The sequence below is a fragment of the Cyprinodon tularosa genome, unplaced genomic scaffold, assembly GCF_016077235.1.
Source record: "Cyprinodon tularosa strain WSP-4 unplaced genomic scaffold, ASM1607723v1 ctg789, whole genome shotgun sequence".
NCBI classification, from domain to species: Eukaryota; Metazoa; Chordata; class Actinopteri; order Cyprinodontiformes; family Cyprinodontidae; genus Cyprinodon; species Cyprinodon tularosa.
Genome location: NW_024039550.1, coordinates 1160485 through 1182681, shown reverse-complemented (window position 1 = coordinate 1182681; position 22197 = coordinate 1160485). Strand labels below are relative to the sequence as shown.

Below are 22197 nucleotides of genomic sequence, written 5' to 3'. Positions count from 1 at the left end.
CAAGTTTGAAGATGTTGCACTTCCAATCCAGGAAGCTTCTTCAATTAAATTTTAAGGGGATTGTAGTCTGTTTTACTACAGTTGACTTTCTTGTTAAACTGTCAAAAAGGTCAATCAGAGGCGTGTTTGAATGCTGTATTTTAAATCCGGGGGTGGCACCACGAAAGGTGTGATTTAAAGTATGAACCACAGAGTCATTGATTTCTTGAGATAACGAGATGATTAACCTGTATGAGTAATGAATGAGGCTGACCATCAGCCCTGGATTCCCAGTCCCTCCATGCCTGCGGTGCATGTAGTTGTGCAGTCGCAGGCAGTACTGTATGTGCGCAAATAATCAGCTTTTCAATTTCCTTGTTCTTTTCACTCATTGTCAGGTAGTGGTGGACGATTGGATTGTATGGAATACAGTAGAAATAAATCTGTTTTTTAATGAAAATCTGGACTCATTTTGGGTTTGGGGGTAGGCTGCCATGACTTATACTTATAAATCCTCTCCCGCTGTTGTGGTATTGAAGGATGTAATCAGTTTTACACACAGCATTCATCTCGTAATGACAAGAACATTGCTTTTGTTATCTTTAGATAATGAGAAAATTCACTTGTTTTTCTTGTTCGAGATAACCACTGTAAAAAAGTATCCAGGGACATGACCGCTCGGCTTCAGTAGTTACGGCTTCTATCCGCGTACATTCCATCATAAGAAATTGATGAAGTATTTTACCTTCAGTACAGGGGCCATAACACCAGTCAAGACCAGTTCTGCAGTGGTTCTGGCCCCCGTTGATTCCTGTCTAGAACCGGCCACACTGAAAAAAAAGATACTTTGGATGAACTTAAAAAAATTACTGGAATTTGTTACACCTAAATTTATTACTTTATCTCAAATTAACTTTCTGATGTGGTTGAAACTATACATTTTGATTTACTAGAAATAGATTTTTTACCTTAAACCAAAGAAAGAAATTGCATTCATACCAAGTAAAACTTTAATTTATGACAAAGACTATAAACAAGTTTTATACTTCGTTAAAACTTAATTTTTCAATTTGGAAAAAACAAATTTTTTACATTACAAATAAGTATAGATTCACTTTGGAATAAACCAATTGAAATGCTGTAATTTTGTTACATGAATTTTTTTTAAGTTTTTACAACTTAAATTTCTGAATCAACACAAAGTCAATTTTCTGTTGTACCTTATTAAAAACATTACATAGTCCCAAGCTAAAGTGTTAATTTAGGTCAATGAGATTTTTTTTTTTGCCTTTTATAAGTGAAAATGTCATGACATTACAAGCCAAATTCCCAACAATATAAAACTAAAATTCACTGAAATGATTCACTGCAGATACAAATTAAAAACAGAAAAGTCTCTTTTAAATGCCATTTATTTTTGATGATTCTGAAAATACCATCTTTCAAAAGGCCAGTGCATATTTTACACAAAGATTAGGGAAAAGAAATTACATGTAAAATTAAACTAAATGTGGGTTTTTCCTATTTTCAGACCTAATGAAACTGCAAAAACATAAACCTACACATCAACATGAAAAAATACTTTCTTCACCTCTTTAAAACTTCAGAGATCCAAAGTGAGAGTATTAAAACAGGATAAACATTGCTGTCATTGCTAACATTTGAAATACCCATTAAGAGTATGAAAATGAACTTTGAACCATTACAAAATTAGGAGACCCAAAAAATTAAGAAAAAAAGGGGCTGTGCGTTAAAATATCAATAAACGCAGTTAAAGAAAGAAAAAACACAGCTAGTGCTGATGTGACTTACTGAATTTAGTATTCACATTTCAAAGGTGATATACATGCCACAATATTTCTACAACAGAAATGAATCCAATAATACAAAAAAAAAAAAATCACAAATTAAATATTTTGAATTAAATCTAATTTTTCCCTTGGATTAACCTGCAATGCCTTCGAATACAAGCAATAAAACTGCACATGCATCCAACCGTCTTTCTTTGACCAACCCCATATTTAGAGCTTGACACTCAGACTGCACACTCTGCGTGTCATTCTCTTTGGTTCAGTCTCCATGAAGACTTTCTGCAGCGCATCAAAAGTGTGTCTGAGCTCACAGCCGGTCGAAGACTTCGATGCGAGGGAGCATTAATGGCTGACTGCAAAGTCGAAAAATGGGGTTTGATGTGACGTCACGCTGTCACGTGACAAGAAAACCTAAAGTGAAACCTAAGTAAACCTAAGTGAAAATATCATTTATTTTGAATTGTTTTATTTAATTTTATCCAGGGGGAATGTCGTTTGCTTTGAAACAAACTGGAAATATCAAATTCAAAACGGAAACCACGATTTTTCATTCAACCAATTTAAAAATGCACTTTGAAGGAATGACAAAGTCTTTTCACTTTTTTCAGTGCATGTAAGTCCTCCTGGCAGACTTAATAGTTAAAAATGAGCAGTCATTGGTCATTCATCAGCATTGGTCCATAAGTTTCAAGTTGGCTCTGCACAGGGAAGAAACTGGTGGCCAAAACAGGATATAAAACTCCCCTTCCCATAATTCACTTGCCTTTGCCTGTGTTGCCTTCCAGTTAAGCAGGAGAAACTAAAACCTTCAGCGTCTCACAGCTCAGTTTATCTAAATTTATAGGACACAACAATACAGCACAGGCCACAGTGGTTCTAGAAGTAAAATTCAACAATTTTCTTTATTGTAGTACAGTTTTCTGAGTTAAACCCAGCAGTATTTTGAGGTTTTGAACTAAAAGGAATTAGATTTTGGCATCAACAGGTCTGACGTGTTTTAGTATTTACCTGCAGGTTTTTATGCCTGTAATCAAACAGATTACACACAAACACACAGCCTTTAAATCAAGCTTAAAAAACAATCCCTACAGCTTCCCTTCAATGTTTTATTCAGAATATGAGCTGAAACATCATTTTATTAAGAATGTGAACCGTTTTTCTTTATGTTTTATAGACGTGAACATTTTTATTGTATTTTTAATGAAGAACGTTTATTTACAAATAAGTTTCTTGACTTTTATTTGATCTCCCAAGCTTTGGCCTAACAACAAGCCAAACTACTTCAGTATGCAGGCCACTTAAGTCCGCCCTCCCCTCAGACCTCTAACGCACCATTCCTGGAGGGGGGTGTGGATCCAGTAATTCCCTGCTGACTGGAAACAGTTTGCTGAAAGGGATGGGGCAGCAGTCCGAGCTGTGACACAGCAAAGCTGAAGAAAAGCTTGGTAGAAATCTGAGCAGCGCAAACATTACTGTCAGCTCCTCCGGCTTCATCCTCCTGCTGCGCGGCGGAGAGGAGCAACCCTGGGCTGACTCCGGACCGGCCGGGTCCCTGCTGGAGGATGGAGATAGACAAGAGGACGAATGGGTTCGACTACCCGGAGAGAAGCAACGCCAAGTCGGTGAACGGTAAGCAGAGCGTGGCGCTCCCCACATAAACACATGGCTGCGTGTTTGGTGGCGCTCCATCAGGATCCTGCTGCTGCGCGCTCACTGCTGCGCGCTCACTGTTACCTGCTGCTGTTGCGGGGAATAAATGAGGGATTAAAAGCTCCACTTTATCTGTTAGGATTCAGTTTACTTTAAATTCATCAATTAATAATTTTTCATCTAGGTTTTTTTAAGAGTAAATCTAATAGATGCGTTTTGGTTTGTTACTTAAGGAGAGAGTAAGGAGATGAATTGGTTTTATTATTCCAAACGGTGTGTGTGTTTACTTGTTTGTTGTGTGTGTGTGTGTGTGTGTGTAGCTGCTGGGAACAGAGGTCGGAATGTTTTTATTTGGAGGTGGTCAGTCAGGCCCGAGGAGATCGTAAAAGGTGAACTTTTGAACTTGGAGAAGGCCCTGCAGCCATTAGCCTGCTAGTCGCCTAAATCCGGGCTGACATGAGTGGGGGGGGTGGGAAGCTGGCCCCTGCTCTCAGCTCCTCGCATGGAACTGATTCACCGTTTGCGAGGAAAAAACAAACCAAAAAAAAAATTTCAACACCCCCCCCCCCCACCCCCCATAATCTCCTCTTCTCTCATATCGCCGGGAAAGATTTATTGCCTCTTCATAGGACATTGTCCGGTGGTATCAGCTCCCTGCGGCCCTCAGCGGCAGGCGCCAGGTCCATGTCGGGCCCCCATGCTGGGAACTCTGAATTTATCGCCACATCCTGGATTAAAAGTGCCCAAAACACTTAATCACTGTGACACAGAGATTGCGCATGCCCGTTACGCATTTGTTAATTGTTATATTTGTTTGTGTATTTTTGTTTTTTAAAATTGAATTTCATAAGAAACTAAAACCGAGAGCCTGGTAGGTTTCGTTGCAAATGTAAAAAGATTAGAAGTTAAAATAAATAGAAATTAACATTACAGACAGGTGAAAATTAGCTTAAAAGATGCAATTTAGCTAAAATTCAGGAAAAAAAATAATATATAAATATCTATATCTATATAGATATAGATATTTATATCTATATCTATATAGATATAGATATATACCATTCTTTTCAAAATGGTGCGTTTTCTTTGCTTTTTTTCTTGTTTAACCAAATGTTTGCTCTCCATTACAGCTGATTTCCTAGGCATTCTTGCATTTACAAACTTTATTTATCCTATTATTTTATTATCAAAACGTATTTTTGGAAAAAATACCTGTTTTTTTTATTTTAATTGATGTTCTATCTATCTGAAATGCCACATAACCCCTCAAATTTTTAACCAGCTGATTAAATTTTTGCTGTTAATTAGATGATATGAGAACAATTGTCCACAGATTTCAGAAGTTTTCTGGCTTCTCGACTTTCATGTGTCAGGCTCTCAACTCAGCCCTGGGATCTTCTCCACTGGTGGTTTTATATTATTTAGAAAAATATGTAAACATTTTATATTTTTTTTATTTAAATAATCTCAATGAAAGGATCTCAGTTTTGTTCTATAGAGAAAAATAAGTCAGTCCAGGTACGATCAATATGGTGGAATAGCCCTTTGGTTAAATGTCACTTTTTTTACATAATTCATGGGACATGTAGATAAATCAAAATGCTGTACTAAGTTTTCAAAAATGTTATTTAAACTGGTTTAGCAAAAGCTAATAAATTAAAGTCCTGAAAAGTGTATGTTTTTTTTTATAAGTAACAGGAGCACTGAGAAATCATTTAGATGTTACAAACAATTTAATATCTTTTCTTATGAGAAACAAATAAATCTCTGAAGAAGGAAATCTTTTTGGCGGCTTTTAAATATTTAAAAAATATCCAAACTTAAAGAATAAATAATGAAATAAGAATGAGATCAATAAAGAATAAGAATAAAATGTGAAAATAATTCTTTTATCATTCTTTATCCCTTTACATATGTCAAATTAACAATTATGTTTTTTGCATAAACATTATTTTATTTATGAATGCTTTTATTTTATGCTAGTTTTTTTAAAACAAAAGTCTGTTATGAAGAGTGTTATCTCTTCTGTCTTCATCTGTTTAGGTTGCAGCATCTGAGCAAACGACATAGAGAAAGTTAACAAGCTGCTTGACTAAAGGCTGGTTCTGTTCGAGGAACTTCTCTAGAACCTTTGGAGATGATTTTACAAAAGCAAAGTTATCTATAGAATGAAGTACGCTAAGCATCCTCCACATTAGTGTCTTCAGTCAGAGAATTCTCCAGCACCGCTGTAAGACAGACAGCTGCAGGAGATGCTTGCCTATAGCCATCAGTATCTACAACAAAGCGCTAAAGAAACATCTTTGTGTTGTAACAACATTTAATTTCCCTTTAGGATCAACAAAGCATATTTGAAAAGTTTTTTTGATTGCAATTGAATCATTTTTCATTGCTTTTGTTGCAAATCTATCAAACTGAGAGGATGACTGAACGTCCTGAAACTTGAAAGCCAAAATTTCTCCCTTTTCAAAATACATTAAAGTCTCTACTTTTTTCCCCCTGTCTTTTCTCCCTCATTCAGCTGTTGATAAAAATAACAAGACATGTAGATTTCATACCAATTAGAAAGTAAGAACCTGAAGCTATCAGCTTCTTCTTTTCCTGACGATTTATTGGCCAAGAAAGAGAGAGCAAGCCTTCTTAGCAAAGAGATGCTCCAGATGTTTAGGTCCAGCTGGAAAAACCAAAAAAAAACTCCCGACTGCTGAATAGGATTGTTGACTGCTCCGGCCTATTTACCATCTTCCTCTATTGTTCAGATGAAACAAAAGCAACTTAAAGCTCAGGGCTGACTTCAGCTCTGCTCAGAGTCATTCCCTAACCACATTTAAGAAACAGACCTGATTTCTATTGATCCCTCTTCACACGGGACACAACCTGGCCTGAAGCGGGCAGATTTTGATGCATCTAAAGGCAATGGAGGAAAGAGACAGGTTTGGTTTGGCCTTTTGTTGTGTTTAGAAGTAATCTAGGCTGGCACACGCAGGGAAAGTGCTTTGTCAGCCTCTGCTTTGGCTCTGTGGTGCCGGTGAGGGCCTGCATGTCCCCTGGGACAGGCTGAGGAGGATGGCAGGCAGCGAGTGGGACAGGGACAGGATGTGACACCCACTCTTTCCTCCTCACCCCCTGCTGTGATGATTGAATGATGAGCGGTACAGTAGAATGGGAGTGGGTTTCTTTTGCAGCTGAAGGTGGGGGAGCGCTGTAGGGTGAGGGGGCAAACGGGCAAATGTGATCCATCATTCGTGTTTTCTTATCGACTCTGGAGTTTTTTCACGAAAGGATCATTAGATTTTCACCTTGATGTCTCACAAACATGAAATTAGTGATCAGTCAGTTCAACAAAGCTCGACAGTTTTCGAAATTAAAAGCTTAACAAACGTAAAACTCCACACTTTGCACCATGACAGTGGTTCATATTAGGGCTGAAATAATTAATCGGATTAATTGTGATTATATGATTATGGAAATAACATCAACTAATTTATTAATCAATCAATCGTTAACTGAAGTGTAGATGAGCAGCATTAATACTAAAATTGTAAAAAAAATAAATAAATTTGCATTTAAGATAAAAAAAAAAAACCCAACAACTTTAATCTATCAGTATGCTCTATAGAGAACTTTTTTAAGTTTCACCTGGTTTAATTTCGTAAAAACTATTCTTTAAGGAAGCTTTTGCTATCAGATTATTAATCGATTGATTGAAAAAATAATCAATGGATTAATCGATTTGCAAAATAATAGTTAGTTGCAGCCCTAGTTAAAATATTACCTCAACTCAGATTCATGTATTAGGACTGCAACTCACAATTATTTTGCAAATTAATTAATCTGACATTTCTGTTTTTCGATCAATCAATTAATTATTGGATAGCAAAGGTTCCTGCTCTAAGTGGGTCGTTCTATCAGCTAAAGGCATGATTTACAGTCTCTATACTCCAGGTAACGATTAATCGATTAATAAATTAGTTGATGATTATTTTTATAATTGATTAATCACGATTAATACGAAATGAATGCATTTTTAAAAACCTTTTTGGATCATAATAAAAACAAAACAAAAACAAAAATTAACTTATGACATCACAAGGCTTTTTAGACATGCAGAAATATTTAACAGGGTTTATTCTGGGAAGATCTTAATGATAAACAAATAAATTTACATGTCTCACAACCTTAGTCATATTCATATGTTATTGTATAGAATTATACTTTGATTTTAAATAAAATTAGACAAAGATTCAGAGTAAGATCTATGCATCATTTATATGCCATAGTTTGGAACCTTTAAGAATAGTAATTCATAGCATGATGAGTGCACAGCTGATGGTGGTGAAATTCTTCATTTTCTGTGGCCACAAAATGTTGACAGTTAAACTTGATTAAACATGTTAATGTCTGTAGAGACATCGAGAACCAAACTGTCGTCAAATCCTTCTGAAATTTGAGCTTGGCCTCCTTGTGTTAAATTCATTTCGGTAGAAAACTCACCATTTTAGATGACACACATCAGAGAATTGAAAGTAGAGCTTAGGACTGAATTAATTGGATTAATGGTGATTAATCAATTATTGAAATAATTAACTAATTTAGTCATCCATCAATCTTCAACTGGTGTATAGAGACTCAAAATATTAGCTAACACAGCGACACACTTAGATCAGTAATTATACCAAAATTGTAAAAAAAAAAATATATATATATACATTTTGTATTTAAGATAAAAACTTTTCCGTCTGTCAATATGCTTGATCAAGAACTCCTCAATTGGAAAAGGTTTAGTTTTGCTTGGTTTAAGTTCGTAAAAAAATCTTAAGGAACTTTTGGCTCTCTGATTATTAATCAATTAATTGGAAAAATGATCCACAGATTAATCGATTTGCAAAATAATCGCTAGTTGCAGCCCTAGTAGAGATCGACCATTACAGGTTTTCAGTCTAAACAATTACTAATATATCCTGAGTATTTAAAAGTAATTTTATATTTAGGTGCCAATTCCTGAAGATGAAATTGCTTTGCTTGTTTTACATGATTAAAATAACACATATCAGAAGTTGCTCAAATTTTAAACAAAAGTAAGCTATATATAATCAAATAATACATTACTAGATGATAGCAGATGGAGGGAGGTGCAATGCGTGAATAACTGCTTCAGCTGAGCGGATGCATGCATGTATTTGCCATTATGATATAAAAAAAGAATGCAAACATCAGTCAAACATAACATCTAGCAGATGTATGATACTACCTCTAAACGAAAGGCTGTTATTGCCTCCAACTCTAAATGTCACAATCTCAAAAGAGTATGAGATATTTACCATTGCCCAGTTTTAAGGGGGGGTTATTGCTAAACAACCTTTCTATCTGATAAAATCAAACCAAATCTCCATTCAGATCTACATAAGGGCCACCCATTTAAAGTTAAAAGGAATCAATTAAAATTTTATGTTCAAAACTGAAAAATTACAAAAAGAATATATATGAATTTCTTTGATTCAACAAGCTGCTGTGAGAAGTCGTACTGGCTAAGCTAATTTAGCCAGACTTTTAAGGTCTGGATTCATAGTTCTAGGCTCGGAGCCATTCCCTTTTAAGATGAATTAGAGCTGTTAGGTAAGACATTGTGACTTCCTCGAGCCAAAGACTTACCTGTTACTACCTGGATGCCATTATTTCTCATACTAAGGCTTTCTAATTCCAGGTGTAGCAGCATCATTCTGCAGGTACCCAATGGTGCCATTCTGGCTTCCTTTTCCTGTTCTGGTTTCTTTGATCATAACCATGAATACATATATGCTGCTGTTTCTTGACAACGCATATGTGAGGTCAGACTGATGATGCAACATTAGGGCAGATCAGCACTGAGGCCAAAGCAGATTACAAAGACTTAATGTTGTGGCAGTTATATATATTTTTTTAGTACTTTGATGTATCAGTTTGTTAAAAACAAATCTTTACAAGAGAGAATTTAAGTAGGCTACATGAGACCGGAAAATATTTACAGAATTTGTCCGTGAATGAGGTTAATCTAAATGCCTATCGGTTTTAATGTTCTATAATGGATGTAGAAATGTTGTGGTCGTGTGTGTCTGCTCGTATGTATGTGGGGCCGTGACATGTGACACATGGGGTGGGGAAGTGGCAGGTAGGTGGTATTTGAACGATGACCAGGGACAGTGGGATGTTGCTCTTGAGGCATTATTGCGGCTGCTCTCCGCTGACCTCAGCATAACCCAGCAAAGTATTTACAGCCTCCACTTGATCCGCGAGCTGCAAAGGGCCGTCCCAGCTTGGTTCTGGCAGAGATGGAAAGGCTCGAACAGCTGCTAATGGGCCGGGGGGGTAGTTCGGACGATGAGAGAGGAACCCATGTACCTCTAAGACTGTATTATATGTTTGGATGTATGAAAGGGGTGGATATGATGACACAATGGTGCTTGATCTGTAAGTTGGGCTTTTGTCAGGCTTCTGTGATATTCATCACGGAGCCAAGCTAGAGGCAATAAATGTCTTCAGTTTGAGTTTGAATTTGGGTGGAGGATGAGTTTATGGGCAGCTGTAAAACTCTGAACTTGGTATGTAGTGCAGTGAGGGCCTTCCTGTGAGGCTGCAGCTCTGATGGATACAGTTGTTGGGCCGTGGGGGTTATATAAGAGCAAGTTTGGGGTTTAGGATATTTTTTATTGTGGACAAAAGGAGGCCAGCTAAGTTTCACCTCAAAGTCTGAGTTACCGGAGAAGCGATCAGCATCGATCTACAGTTTTTATAAATGTAAACACGCTTTCATACTGTAAGTGCTGGAACCTGCTGTCACTAGCAATATGTTTGGACCAGGTTAAACAAGGCAGTATTTTTAAAGTCCACAGAAAAGGCAAATGTGTAAAAAAAAAAAAAAAAAAAAAATGCACTGATATTTTTTTGTTTTGTTTTTTCAGATGGATCTGTTGTACAGATGAACAGATCTCTATAGATCTGTATGAGTTTAAAGGATACTGTGTGATGATAAAATAGAATAGAAATAAAATAGAAAATCCCTTTATTGTCCAACATTGGGGAAATTCTTGTGCTCTTGTGTTTACAGGAAAAAGATCATAGAAAAATATGTCCCACAAGGTGGACCTTTATAAAAATGTATAATGTATAATACTGAACATTGTTTTAACTATATTAAAACACTGCACCTGGAGAATAACCAGTATACAGCTATGGACATTTTTACAGTAATGGATATTTGAAAATAGCAGAAACATCAGAGATGTGCAAAAGGACAACAGCAGGTTATTTATTTGTTGTTATTTAACTGACTAAAGTAGAAACTGTACAAAAATCAAAGGAAATAGAAAAAATAAGGAAAGTGTGGAGAAAATTTTTAATAATCAATTTCATCTTTATAATATTTGCATCAAAAATGTATAATTACCAGGAATGAAGTGGTCTGGTTTAAACTGCTGTTTTCTTAAGATAAATACCCAGAATAGCATCTTTGGAAGGGTTTAATAATTAACATTACAAATTCTACATGTTTGCTATTAAATGTATTTTTTGATAAATATAAAAATAAAAATAAGCATTTTTCCCTGACAATGAACATTTCCTCTGGTCACCAGTTAGAAACCAAGTAAGAACCATATGGTTTGATTTTTATAAAATCGATGATTAATAAAAAAACAGGGAAGTTTCAAAATTTCTGAGATTTTTGTGATATCGATTTAATATCAGAGTTGTTTGGCTGTAGCCACCTTTTCCTTGGACAGTCTTTTGGCTGCATGGACAGATTCAGATCAGATCCAGCTGATTGGATGTTTTTTTTTGCTCTGTTTGAGAGATAATTCTAATCAGATGGCTGCTGTAGTCCTCTGCTTGCTCTGTGCTATATACGGGCCGGCTCTGTGAAGCAATAAAACTCTGACCCCTGGTATGATGAAAGAGAAGTTGGTCCTTTGAGCATGTCAAGTCATGGTGATAGAGTCCCTACTCCACCTCCACCCCCACCTCCCTGACCACGGCGTGACCCAGAGCCCAGTCACGCATCAGGATCAACACTATTAATGTTGATTGGATGTATGGAACCAACAATGACGACACAACAAAAAAGTCATCTGTTGTTTGATGTCTTCAAGGGGCGAACCAAATGGCTTGATCTACACTGATAGAGGTGTTTTTTTTTAATGGGAAAATGATCTCATTAGAAAGAAATGGGTGTCGAATCAATGTCCTTTATGTTTTACTAAATAAAACAAAAGTTGTTGAAATCATAGGATTTTCAGAAAAAAACATTCAACAGTTGAATAAACATTAATTTAACTTTTCTTAAATTAAAAAATATCCATTATCTCAATCAGATAATCAGTCACTTTTTATGTAAAGCACATTTTATACAGGAAGTAAAAAAAAAAAAAAAAAAAAAAAATGCCTTGAGTAGAAATGTAAAGAAAATGGAAACCAAAACAAACAATGAGCCTTGGGGAATAAGGGGCAGAATTTGTGATAAGAGATGGATTCGGCAGATATGATTCTGTATTTGATGATGAAGAGGAGATTATTATGGAGGAAGACATCCAAATTCTAAGAATCACAGATTATGAATTTTGAACAGTGTGAAACATCAGGGTAAATAAAATGGAAAGAAAGATATTATTGAATAAAAAGAGGTTTGGTATAAACAAAGGCTGAAACAATTAAACGGGTTAATCGATTATCATAATAATCGTCAATTAATTTAGTAATTGATAAATCATGTATTGGAGTTTAGAGACTGTAAAATATGCCTTTAGGTGACAGATCCACCAACCCCTGAACAGCACATATACCCAAAAAATATAAACATTTTGAATAAAAAGCTTTTTTTCGTCTGTCAGTATGCTCTATCCAAAACTCCTCGAGTCGAAAAGCTTAAGTTTCACCTGGTTTAACTTTGAAAAAAGTCTTCTTTAAGAAACCTTTTGTTATCTGATTATTATTCGAATAATTGAAAAAATAATTGATTTCAAAATAATTACTTCTAACCCTGGTGTAATCTAAAACCAAACAAAAAAATCAGTTCATGATGCTACTTTGAATTAAAATGAAGACTCACTGAAAAGGAACGTATGAACATTTGGCGAAATTAGAAATGAATAATCTTCAAATCTTCACATTAATGAATATAAATTAGTTTTTGGGAAACGAAACAGAGATGGTCTGCTTTAAAAACAATAATAATATCAGCCTCGTCTCAGGTCTGCAGCAAGGGACAATAAAGAAAAAGACTATTTACGGACTTTCTGCTTTAATTTTAGTGTCAGCAAAAAAGCATTTCATTTCATTTCATTTATTATTTGAAAGGGGACAGTGTACATTAATAAACATTAAAACAATGTAAATATACCCGAGTTAGCTAAGGAGTGCTAATTTTCATCGGTAGTCCCCCAGCCAGATATTAAAAAGGCAACCTTAAAAATAAACACAAGTATAAAATCACAAGATTAAATTACAATACCAATTACATAAAAACATTATGGTTAAGAAGTAAAATGTATGTAAAATTATTAAAAATATATATTGTAAAATTATTTAAATACACACTAAAATTTGGCTCTCTACAATTATTTATATATATATTTTTTTTTGGGGGGGGGGGGGGGGGGGTAGATGGCTTATCATAAAGGTAAAAAGATCTGATGAGAAGCTTCAATAAAGACCATTATGATCAGCTGGATTCTGGACTTTTTGCATACTCAGATACTTTACTGGGAAACAATAATGCGCATATTTGCATAATTTCAACCTTTCTTGTTCTGTACGATTACATCATGTTTGAGAAGTTTCTGGAAAAAAAACACGAAAGCAAACAAAGAATCATTGTTTTTGTTTAAAAACCTTGGCTAAATGACATGAATATGGTTCAAAAAGCAGTTTAAAATGTTATCTTAATGTTCAGGGAGCCATTGAGAGACCCTGAAAGGGAAATAATGACTGTTGTCTATCTGGCAGCATTTCGGACAGAAATCTTTGATGGTCATAGACAACTAAATTAATTGTTGCTGCTGAGATTGTTTAGCTTAAACATGAATGTTAGTTGTCATTGTTTCAAGGTTTACCACTGCTATTCGCTCAAAAAAAAAAGATAATTGTCAGATTTTTCTATTTTTTTTTTCTTTTGAGGGAGCTGAATAAACTCTTTGCCATCCTTAGACATGTATAGACGTATCAATTATTAGGGTTATTTTTGCGTAGACAATCCATACATTTCCAACCTGTAATTTATGTTCTCTGATGAAGATTATATGGTTGTGTTTTTTTTTCTTAGTACTTCTAGGAAAGCAGTTTTGCTCCATGAACTTGACTGGTTCTGGGAGGCTAGCACCATGTGGCCACTTTTTTTTTTCTTAGACCAGAAACTCAGGGTATGACAGCACTGACATGTGGATCTGTGATGCTGTGCTGTGTTACACAACAAGGTCAAGGGTCAGATGTTGAGGTCAACTAATGACGGCAGAGCTGCCTGTTGAGTCAGCCCCTGAGTTCCATCACAATCTGTCAAATCTTATATTCAGCAGCGTGTGCTCGGGGCCTGCCAGTTCTTGACTTAAAGGCAGGAAACTTATTTGGATCCATAAATATAATAAAGTATATATTTTGTTTTTGCTCAAAACTTCTTTAATTTTAAATTTTTATTATTTTCCAGTTTTTCTTATTTTTTTTTTTTTTTTGCTGGAATTTGAATTTCAGTATTTTCTTTTAGTTTTGTGGTGAGATGCAACTAGTTATCATGGCTTATCGCCTGCCAACTTTTCTCTAACCAGTTGTTTTTAAATTTGCTTTATCATAAGCTGGACTTGACAAACTGTTAGGACCAACAGATATATTCACATTAGGGCTCAAGGAGGCGAGGCACCCTCCTTCTGTTCTAGGCCATATTACATGATTTCACGGTTTTTAAACATTATTTATTGAACAGCTATACTGCTGTTGCTTTTTTGCTGGCAACTCACTTAGGAACTTGTTTTGAGTAAAACTGTTGGTATGATTAAAACATAGGCAGCACAAGATAAGGAAAATATGAAATTAAGATTAAAGATGCACTGATCTGCTCCCTGGATCAGATATGGGAGATCCCATTCAGTGCGTTTTACATGAAGCTGTTGTTTCTATTTCCATTTCCTTTTCCGCTAAACTAACATCAGATTATATCAGCCTGCATTTAAAATCTCTAATATTGGTATGCTTATAGATGGGTATCTGGATCTGTTTTAATGTTAATCGAACCCATTGTTCTTTTTTTTCCTTCTTTCTTTATTGTCATTGTCATTACAGTGTCACATACGGTGGCCGACAGGTGCAAATGCGCAGCAAAAGAGAAAACATGCAAACAAAAAAAAGACACGCTCACAAATTAAATGCGGCAAACAAAAAGCAAATAAAATGCAGCAAACAAAAAAGAAGACACCCCCGAATGAAATGCAGCAAACAAAATGAGAGACGCAAACAAAAAAGAAGACACCCCCGAATGAAATGCAGCAAACAAAAAAGAAAACACCCCCGAATGAAATGCAGCAAACAAAAAGTGTTGAAAACGGAAGTGCTCCAGACCACTAGGGGGAGTCAAAGAAAATAGTATTCATTTCTATGGGACCAGATGCAAGATTCAGAGAAAGATATTTGAAAGAAAGTAAAGGTACGTATTACTATATTTCTTTTTAGATACGCCGTCTTTTATAATATTACAGAATAACAGAATAATGTATGGGTAGCGTGATAGACTTTGTGTCAGTCATACCGTTAGATAGATAGATAGATAGATAGATAGATAGATAGATAGTGAATTCGATTTACGCTTTTAACTTTCGTATTTTTATCTTTTTTTGATTGCTCTTATTTTTTCACAGTGACTCTGTGAAGTATTATCCTCTATAATGAGGTATTTTTCGGGGAGGTTCTGTGCTTTTTTGTGCTGTTTTTATCATGCTGCTCCCACCGGGACACGCTGCCTTTGTTTACTCCAGAGAACAGCTGATCGCTCTAATGCCGGCCGGCGTTTTAGCCAGACAGCTGGAATACCACCCGAACTCTGGAGGAAAACACGCCGTGGTTGCAGAGGAGGAAAACAACATTATCACTTTACTTGGATTTATCACTTTAATTGGACTTTTCACTTTATTTGGATTTAGTTTTTACATATGCATAGATATACGTACAGATATATATACAGAAGAGCTATATGTGTATATATATTTTATCTCTGTTTATTCTTATTTTTTATCTTTATTATATTGTATAGTTGGATGTGTGTATATATCATGTAAAACTGTAACTGGAGCGTGTAACAAAAGTAATTTCCCTCTGGGATTATTAAAGTATTTCTGATTCTGATCTACCTTTTTTAGGTGGCCATGTTTTGCTGTTTCTGTGGACAAAATCTAGGAACAATTCAAGTTTTCTGTTTTTCATGTGGGAAGAATGTGCAGATCTTGGCACAAGCTCAAGACACTGGTAAGCAGTGATGGCATAGTTACTTGTAAAAATTAACTTTAATCGATTACTTATTACTACTTGAAAAAGTAGATTAGTGATTACTTTTTTTGGAAATTCACTAAGTTACATTATTTATTTTTTTTCTCCACCACTTGTGAAAAGCTTGAACGTTGCAAATAATTAATTGCAAGTTATTTAATTATAGTAATATCAAGTATGTATCTCCGCTTATAAGGTTGAACTGAACGGGAGATTAATGGTTACAACAGCACCCACACACTCACACACACACATCTACACACACACACACAGTGCATCAGCAATATTACCTATGCTAAATAAAAATAATAAAAATAGATTAGACATATTAATGTTCTTTCTGTTACTGAAAAATATCAGCTCTTTTGATAATAATTAAGGTGATTTCTGTTTCAAACTTTTTATAGATTCAAGGATGGCCTTTCAACACTGAACTTCCAGAATGCTTTGGAGCAGCATGCTTCCATCTTCAGGCCATTTATGCGTGCAAGAGTGGAACAGCTGACATCCAAAATATTGGAGGAAATATTTGAGGTTCAGCTCAGTGAAAAGGGTAGCAGCAGACGACATGAGGAAACAAGAGTGCTAGAATTCTGGAGAGACTTTCTCCTTGACGCAGAAGGAGGACTTTAAGATTTATTGCTATATTCTGGTGTTATTGTAATATCTGATACATAAACTCATTGCTTCTTTTCTAGAACAAAAAACGGGTTTCTCTCTCCAGGACGTCCTGATGTTTGCCACCGGCTTGAACACACTACCTCCATCTTCAATTCTGCCACCACCAAAACTGATCTTTCAGGCCACTTCTCGTTTTCCTGTCAGTAGCACCTGCTCCAACACTATCAAAATACCAATGTCCAAGACGTATCATCAGTTTAAAGAAGACATGGACTTTGGGATTCAAAACTCCCCTGGGTTTGGGCTTTATTAAGGTCAAATGCATAACAAAACAAAATGCTATCTATTTAACTTGTCAAACCTGTTCAGTTATTATGACACTGTTTACTGTTTGTGTGCGACCTTCAAATTTGGATTCTTGTTTGTTTATAAGTCCACCATGTTTTTCAGTTTGATATAGTTTTCGACACATGATTCCCAACTCTGTGGATGTGCTAGGCCACACTGTCTCTGGAGGTTCTCAAAATGTGCCTGAAGGTGTTCATCTCCACATTGAATGTTGTTAGTCTCTGTCACAAACTGTCCGAATGGCTCCTGGGAAACTAGGAAACCACAGTCTGTTCCACCAAACCTAGGAATAGAAGAAACAGGAAACATTTAGTTATATTTACATTTCTTCACTAAACTGTTACTGCTCTGACTATTGTTATAACCTGTCTAAATGATTAATTGTATTTAAATTTACATTTTAGAAATTGTCATCTGAAATTGTTAGAATAAAAAGTGACATACTGTTAACACATTGTTCATTATTTTTGTTTTGGCAAATTATGTTTTAGAGTTCCCAAAGAGGTTTTAAATTAACCAGATGGTGAAGACAAAAACAACAAAAATTACCTGTGAGGTAGATGATACATCAGATCTGGTTTACCAGATGGACAGCAAGATTGTTTAACAGGTCTTATGGTATGTTTATGCCACCTGTTCTTGCATTCATCAAGATCTCTCTGTAGCATATCCATGAAGACAAACCGCACAAGGCATGTGTGCTCATGACTTCCATTGAAGAGATGTCTTTCCTTCAAATCGTTCATGAGATCCATCCAGAACTGAGATCTACAATAAACCAAAATTATAAGATAATTATATCAGCAGAAAGTAATAGGACTAGTTTCTATGTCATGAAAATAGTTAAATATATGTTGACCTACAAAGTTAAATATAAAGTAAGCAGACATCAACTGTTATACTTTAAATGTTGAGCTTCTGATTCATCCATATCAAATGTTAAACTATAAAATTAAGTTGTATATAGCACAAAAACATAATGGTCATTAAGAGATATGCAAGTACTTCATTTCTTCTGACAAAGTAGAGGTAATCGAGTAAAATTTTGCATTAAAAATTTGAAATGTTTGCTTATCCAAGAAGACTACTAAATTTATTCACCTTTTCAAGGTCTACTACTTGGTATTTATACAAAAATTACAATAAACTGTTGACAAACTCACCTTTGTTTTCTGAAATATGACCACCAGCTTTCGATGCGTTGGTTGGCTGTTGAGGAGCCATACATATGGCTGGCAACGCTCAAGCTTTTCACAAGTGGTGGAGAAAAAAAAAAATGTAACTTAGTAAATTTCCAAAAAAAGTAATCACTAATCTACTTTTTCAAGTAGTAATAAGTAATCGATTAAAGTTAATTTTTACAAGTAACTATGCCATCACTGCTTACCAGTGTCTTGAGCTTGTGCCAAGATCTGCACATTCTTCCCACATGAAAAACAGAAAACTTGAATTGTTCCTAGATTTTGTCCACAGAAACAGCAAAACATGGCCACCTAAAAAAGGTAAATCAGAATCAGAAATACTTTAATAATCCCAGAGGGAAATTACTTTTGTTACACGCTCCAGTTACAGTTTTACATGATATATACACACATCCAACTATACAATATAATAAAGATTTTAAAAAATAAGAATAAACAGAGATAAAATATATATACACATATAGCTCTACTGTATATATATCTGTACGTATATCTATGCATATGTAAAAACTAAATCCAAATAAAGTGAAAAGTCCAATTAAAGTGATAAATCCAAGTAAAGTGATAATGTTGTTTTCCTCCTCTGCAACCACGGCGTGTTTTCCTCCAGAGTTCGGGTGGTATTCCAGCTGTCTGGCTAAAACGCCGGCCGGCATTAGAGCGATCAGCTGTTCTCTGGAGTAAACAAAGGCAGCGTGTCCCGGTGGGAGCAGCATGATAAAAACAGCACAAAAAAGCACAGAACCTCCCCGAAAAATACCTCATTATAGAGGATAATACTTCACAGAGTCACTGTGAAAAAATAAGAGCAATCAAAAAAAGATAAAAATACGAAAGTTAAAAGCGTAAATCGAATTCACTATCTATCTATCTATCTATCTATCTATCTATCTATCTATCTATCTATCTATCTATCTATCTATCTATCTATCTATCTATCTATCTATCTATCTATCTATCTATCTATCTATCTATCTATCTATCTATCTATCTATCTATCTATCTATCTATCTATCTATCTATCTATCTATCTATCTATCTATCTATCTATCTATCTATCTATCTATCTATCTATCTATCTATCTATCTATCTATCTATCTATCTATCTATCTATCTATCTATCTATCTGATTATGATTAGCATTAGCATAATTGCTTTGCTAACTCGGGCAAGCATCTACGAGACCGAGCCCAGAACGGTATGACTGACACAAAGTCTATCACGCTACCCATAAATTATTCTGTTATTCTATAATATTATAAAAGACGGCGTATCTAAAAAGAAATATAGTAATACGTATCTTTACTTTCTTTCAAATATCTTTCTCTGAATCTTGCATCTGGTCCCATAGAAATGAATACTATTTTCTTTGACTCCCCCTAGTGGTCTGGAGCACTTCCGTTTTCAACACTTTTTGTTTGCTGCATTTCATTCGGGGGTGTTTTCTTTTTTGTTTGCTGCATTTCATTCGGGGGTGTCTTCTTTTTTGTTTGCGTCTCTCATTTTGTTTGCTGCATTTCATTCGGGGGTGTCTTCTTTTTTGTTTGCTGCATTTTATTTGCTTTTTGTTTGCCGCATTTAATTTGTGAGCGTGTCTTTTTTTTTGTTTGCATGTTTTCTCTTTTGCTGCGCATTTGCACCTGTCGGCCACCGTAGTCACAAGTACAGAGCAACAAAATAAATTCTCTACATTTAAATTATCCTCTAGGGGAGCAGTGGGCTGCCATTGTGTGGTGCCCGGGAAGCAGTGTGGGGTCTTTCTCTGGAAGCCAGAGTGGCAGTCCATGGGAGTGGGTTTCAAACTCACAACCTCAGGAATCCAAGCCCTATGCAACCACTTGGCCGCCACTCTTTTACCCGTTGTTGTTGTTTGCTGTTCTTTGAGTAATGTCACTGCTCAAGCCCTGCTAAACACGCAACACTACAAGGTAATCATACATACTTAAAAGTATGTATAATTCATGCTGACATTGTATCTGTTCAATATCAGCATCAGTAAATAATTAATTTCAATTTAATTTGGTTTATTATATAGTGCCAGTTCACAATACATGTCATCTCAAGTCACTTTACAGAGATAATTCAGCCAGATCATACCGTTGAACTGATTCAAAGTTTTCTATCTAAGGAAAACCAGCTGATTGCATCGACTCAATAACTTGAAGGCAATCCCTCACAATAAGCAAGCTTGTAGCGATAGTGGAGAGGAAAAACTCTCTTTTAACAGGAAGAAACCTCCAGCAGAACCAGGCTCAATCAGTTTCACAGGCGGCCTCTTCCAGGAAACACAAAAACAGGCAGACAAGCACATCCAGCCAGTAACAGTCAGAGAAACAGGACTACACTCTAAAACAGGCAAAGCTCCAACATCCACAAACAAAGGCGTTGATAGCAGCGTCACAGCCGACAACCCTCCCCAGGATGGAGTCACAGCCAAACAGAATTAGACCAGATGAAGCCACTATTAGAAAAAAGCAAAGGGAGCATAGTGTTGGAGATTGAAGTTACAAATTCTGCAGAATGGGAGAATGAAGATAATGATGAAAAAAGGGTGCTATATCAGTATTGTATTAGAAATTATAAAGGTGTACTGGTACTCCCCTATATTTTGGTTTTCTAATGCGGGATTTATTTTAGAGGCCTCGTCTCTAAAGTAACTCCATAAATTCTTAATTATCTTGTCCAATGTGGTCTACTATCAGATTCCAAGACCTGAAGGGAGACTGTTTAATATCGAGACAGTTGCCGGTTACTTTTTTGGCCGCTAAACCTAGACCAAGTAGACCAAGAGAAAGATGTGTGTCTGGCCACTCAGAAAAAACTCAATGATAACTGGCACTGAGCACTGCCAATTGACCCGTGCAACTCTAATAACTAAACCCCATTTCCACTACCCTCTGAAAACCGATGTCAGATCGAGCTTTGATCAGTTAACAGCTCCAAGCTTGGTTCCTTCCAACCATTTACACAGCACGCTAGCGCAGTTCCTCGCGAATAGTTTGCCCTCAAAATCGAAGGATTGACTGTTCAAGCCCCGGCTCTGACTTTCAGTGTTGTTGTGTCCTTGGGCAAGACACTTCACCTGCATTGTCTACTTGTGGTGGTCAGAGGGCCCGGTGGCGCCAGTGTACGGCAGCCCCGCTTCTGTCAGTGAGCCCCAGGGTAGCTGTGGCTACAATGTAGCTTACCACCATCAGTATGTGAGTGTGTGCGTGAATGGGTGAATGACTGAATGTAGTGTAAAGCGCTTTGGTCAAGTCTCCTGACTTGAAAAAAGGCGCTATATAAGTACAGGCCATTTACCATCCCAGTGACGATCTACGGTACTACTGCTCTCTAGAGGTAAACAAGCAAATCAACATGGCACCGCCCGTAACATACAGGAAGTTTGGTTATAATTGTGATATTTCGTTGTTTACGGAGAGTCAGGCGAAGAAGGCAGCCTTTTGTGAATTTACTTGATAGAGTCGGCTTTTTGGAATAGGATACGGCTAACGATAGTCTAATAAGTGGCATAAGTGTGGCACTATAGGGAAGCTAGTATTTTTATGAATGTCTGAAATTTTATGATTACGGAGGCTGACTGTAAGGAGATGACATTGTCTGCTCATGCGCTCTTTGTTATCAGAGCACGGTTCGGTTGTGTCTGGCATGGTCCGCTTCAGTTATGCATGCCATTTACACTCAACAGTTATCTCGGTTAAAGAACACTGGTTCTAAGCTTTTGTATTAGGCTTTTACTGGGTTTTACTCTTCTGATGCTAACAGAGGCATAAACTATCATCATTTTTGCCTGACCTGCCAAAGTAAATCCTAACACAAGGCCTGTTGTCCCTTAGATCTGACAAACTATGGACTAGTTAAGCAGAGAAAGAGTCTAAGAATGTTAACATCCTGCTAAATGTTTGCTTGCTTTGCATTTGCTGCTAAATGGCAAGTATCATATTAAAAAATGCAATAGTTTTCATTTCCTTGAAGTGTGCTTTAAATGTGTAGGACTATATTTCTGCTGCCGTCGGCAATAATATTTGATATGATAGAAACTGAAGATGGGTTTCATGATAAATTTCTATACTTTTATGATATGCAT

At 36.0% G+C, this 22197-nt stretch overlaps 1 protein-coding gene and 2 long non-coding RNA genes across 4 annotated transcripts in view; 2 read left to right on the top strand and 1 right to left on the bottom strand.

Moving 5' to 3' along the window:
* Positions 1-3352: 3352 nt before the first annotated feature.
* LOC119773849 (nuclear receptor subfamily 6 group A member 1-A) overlaps positions 3353-22197 on the top strand; it is a 153994-nt gene continuing 135149 nt past the window's right edge. The window contains exon 1 of the mRNA XM_038271030.1: positions 3353-3419. Coding sequence (XP_038126958.1) covers positions 3353-3419 — 67 coding nt within the window. The remainder of the gene's footprint in view (positions 3420-22197) is intronic.
* Positions 14927-16923, top strand: LOC119773851. Of its 2 annotated transcripts, none has more exons than XR_005279461.1 (4): positions 14927-15099; positions 15809-15914; positions 16343-16488; positions 16634-16923. It is a non-coding gene; the product is annotated as an uncharacterized LOC119773851 (long non-coding RNA). The 2 variants fall into 2 exon arrangements; XR_005279462.1 differs by having other exon boundaries at positions 14928-15099; positions 16343-16469.
* On the bottom strand, positions 16935-18517 carry LOC119773850. Its single transcript, XR_005279460.1, has 4 exons — positions 18292-18517; positions 18068-18151; positions 17594-17672; positions 16935-17187 (listed from the first exon to the last, which is right to left on the bottom strand). It is a non-coding gene; the product is annotated as an uncharacterized LOC119773850 (long non-coding RNA).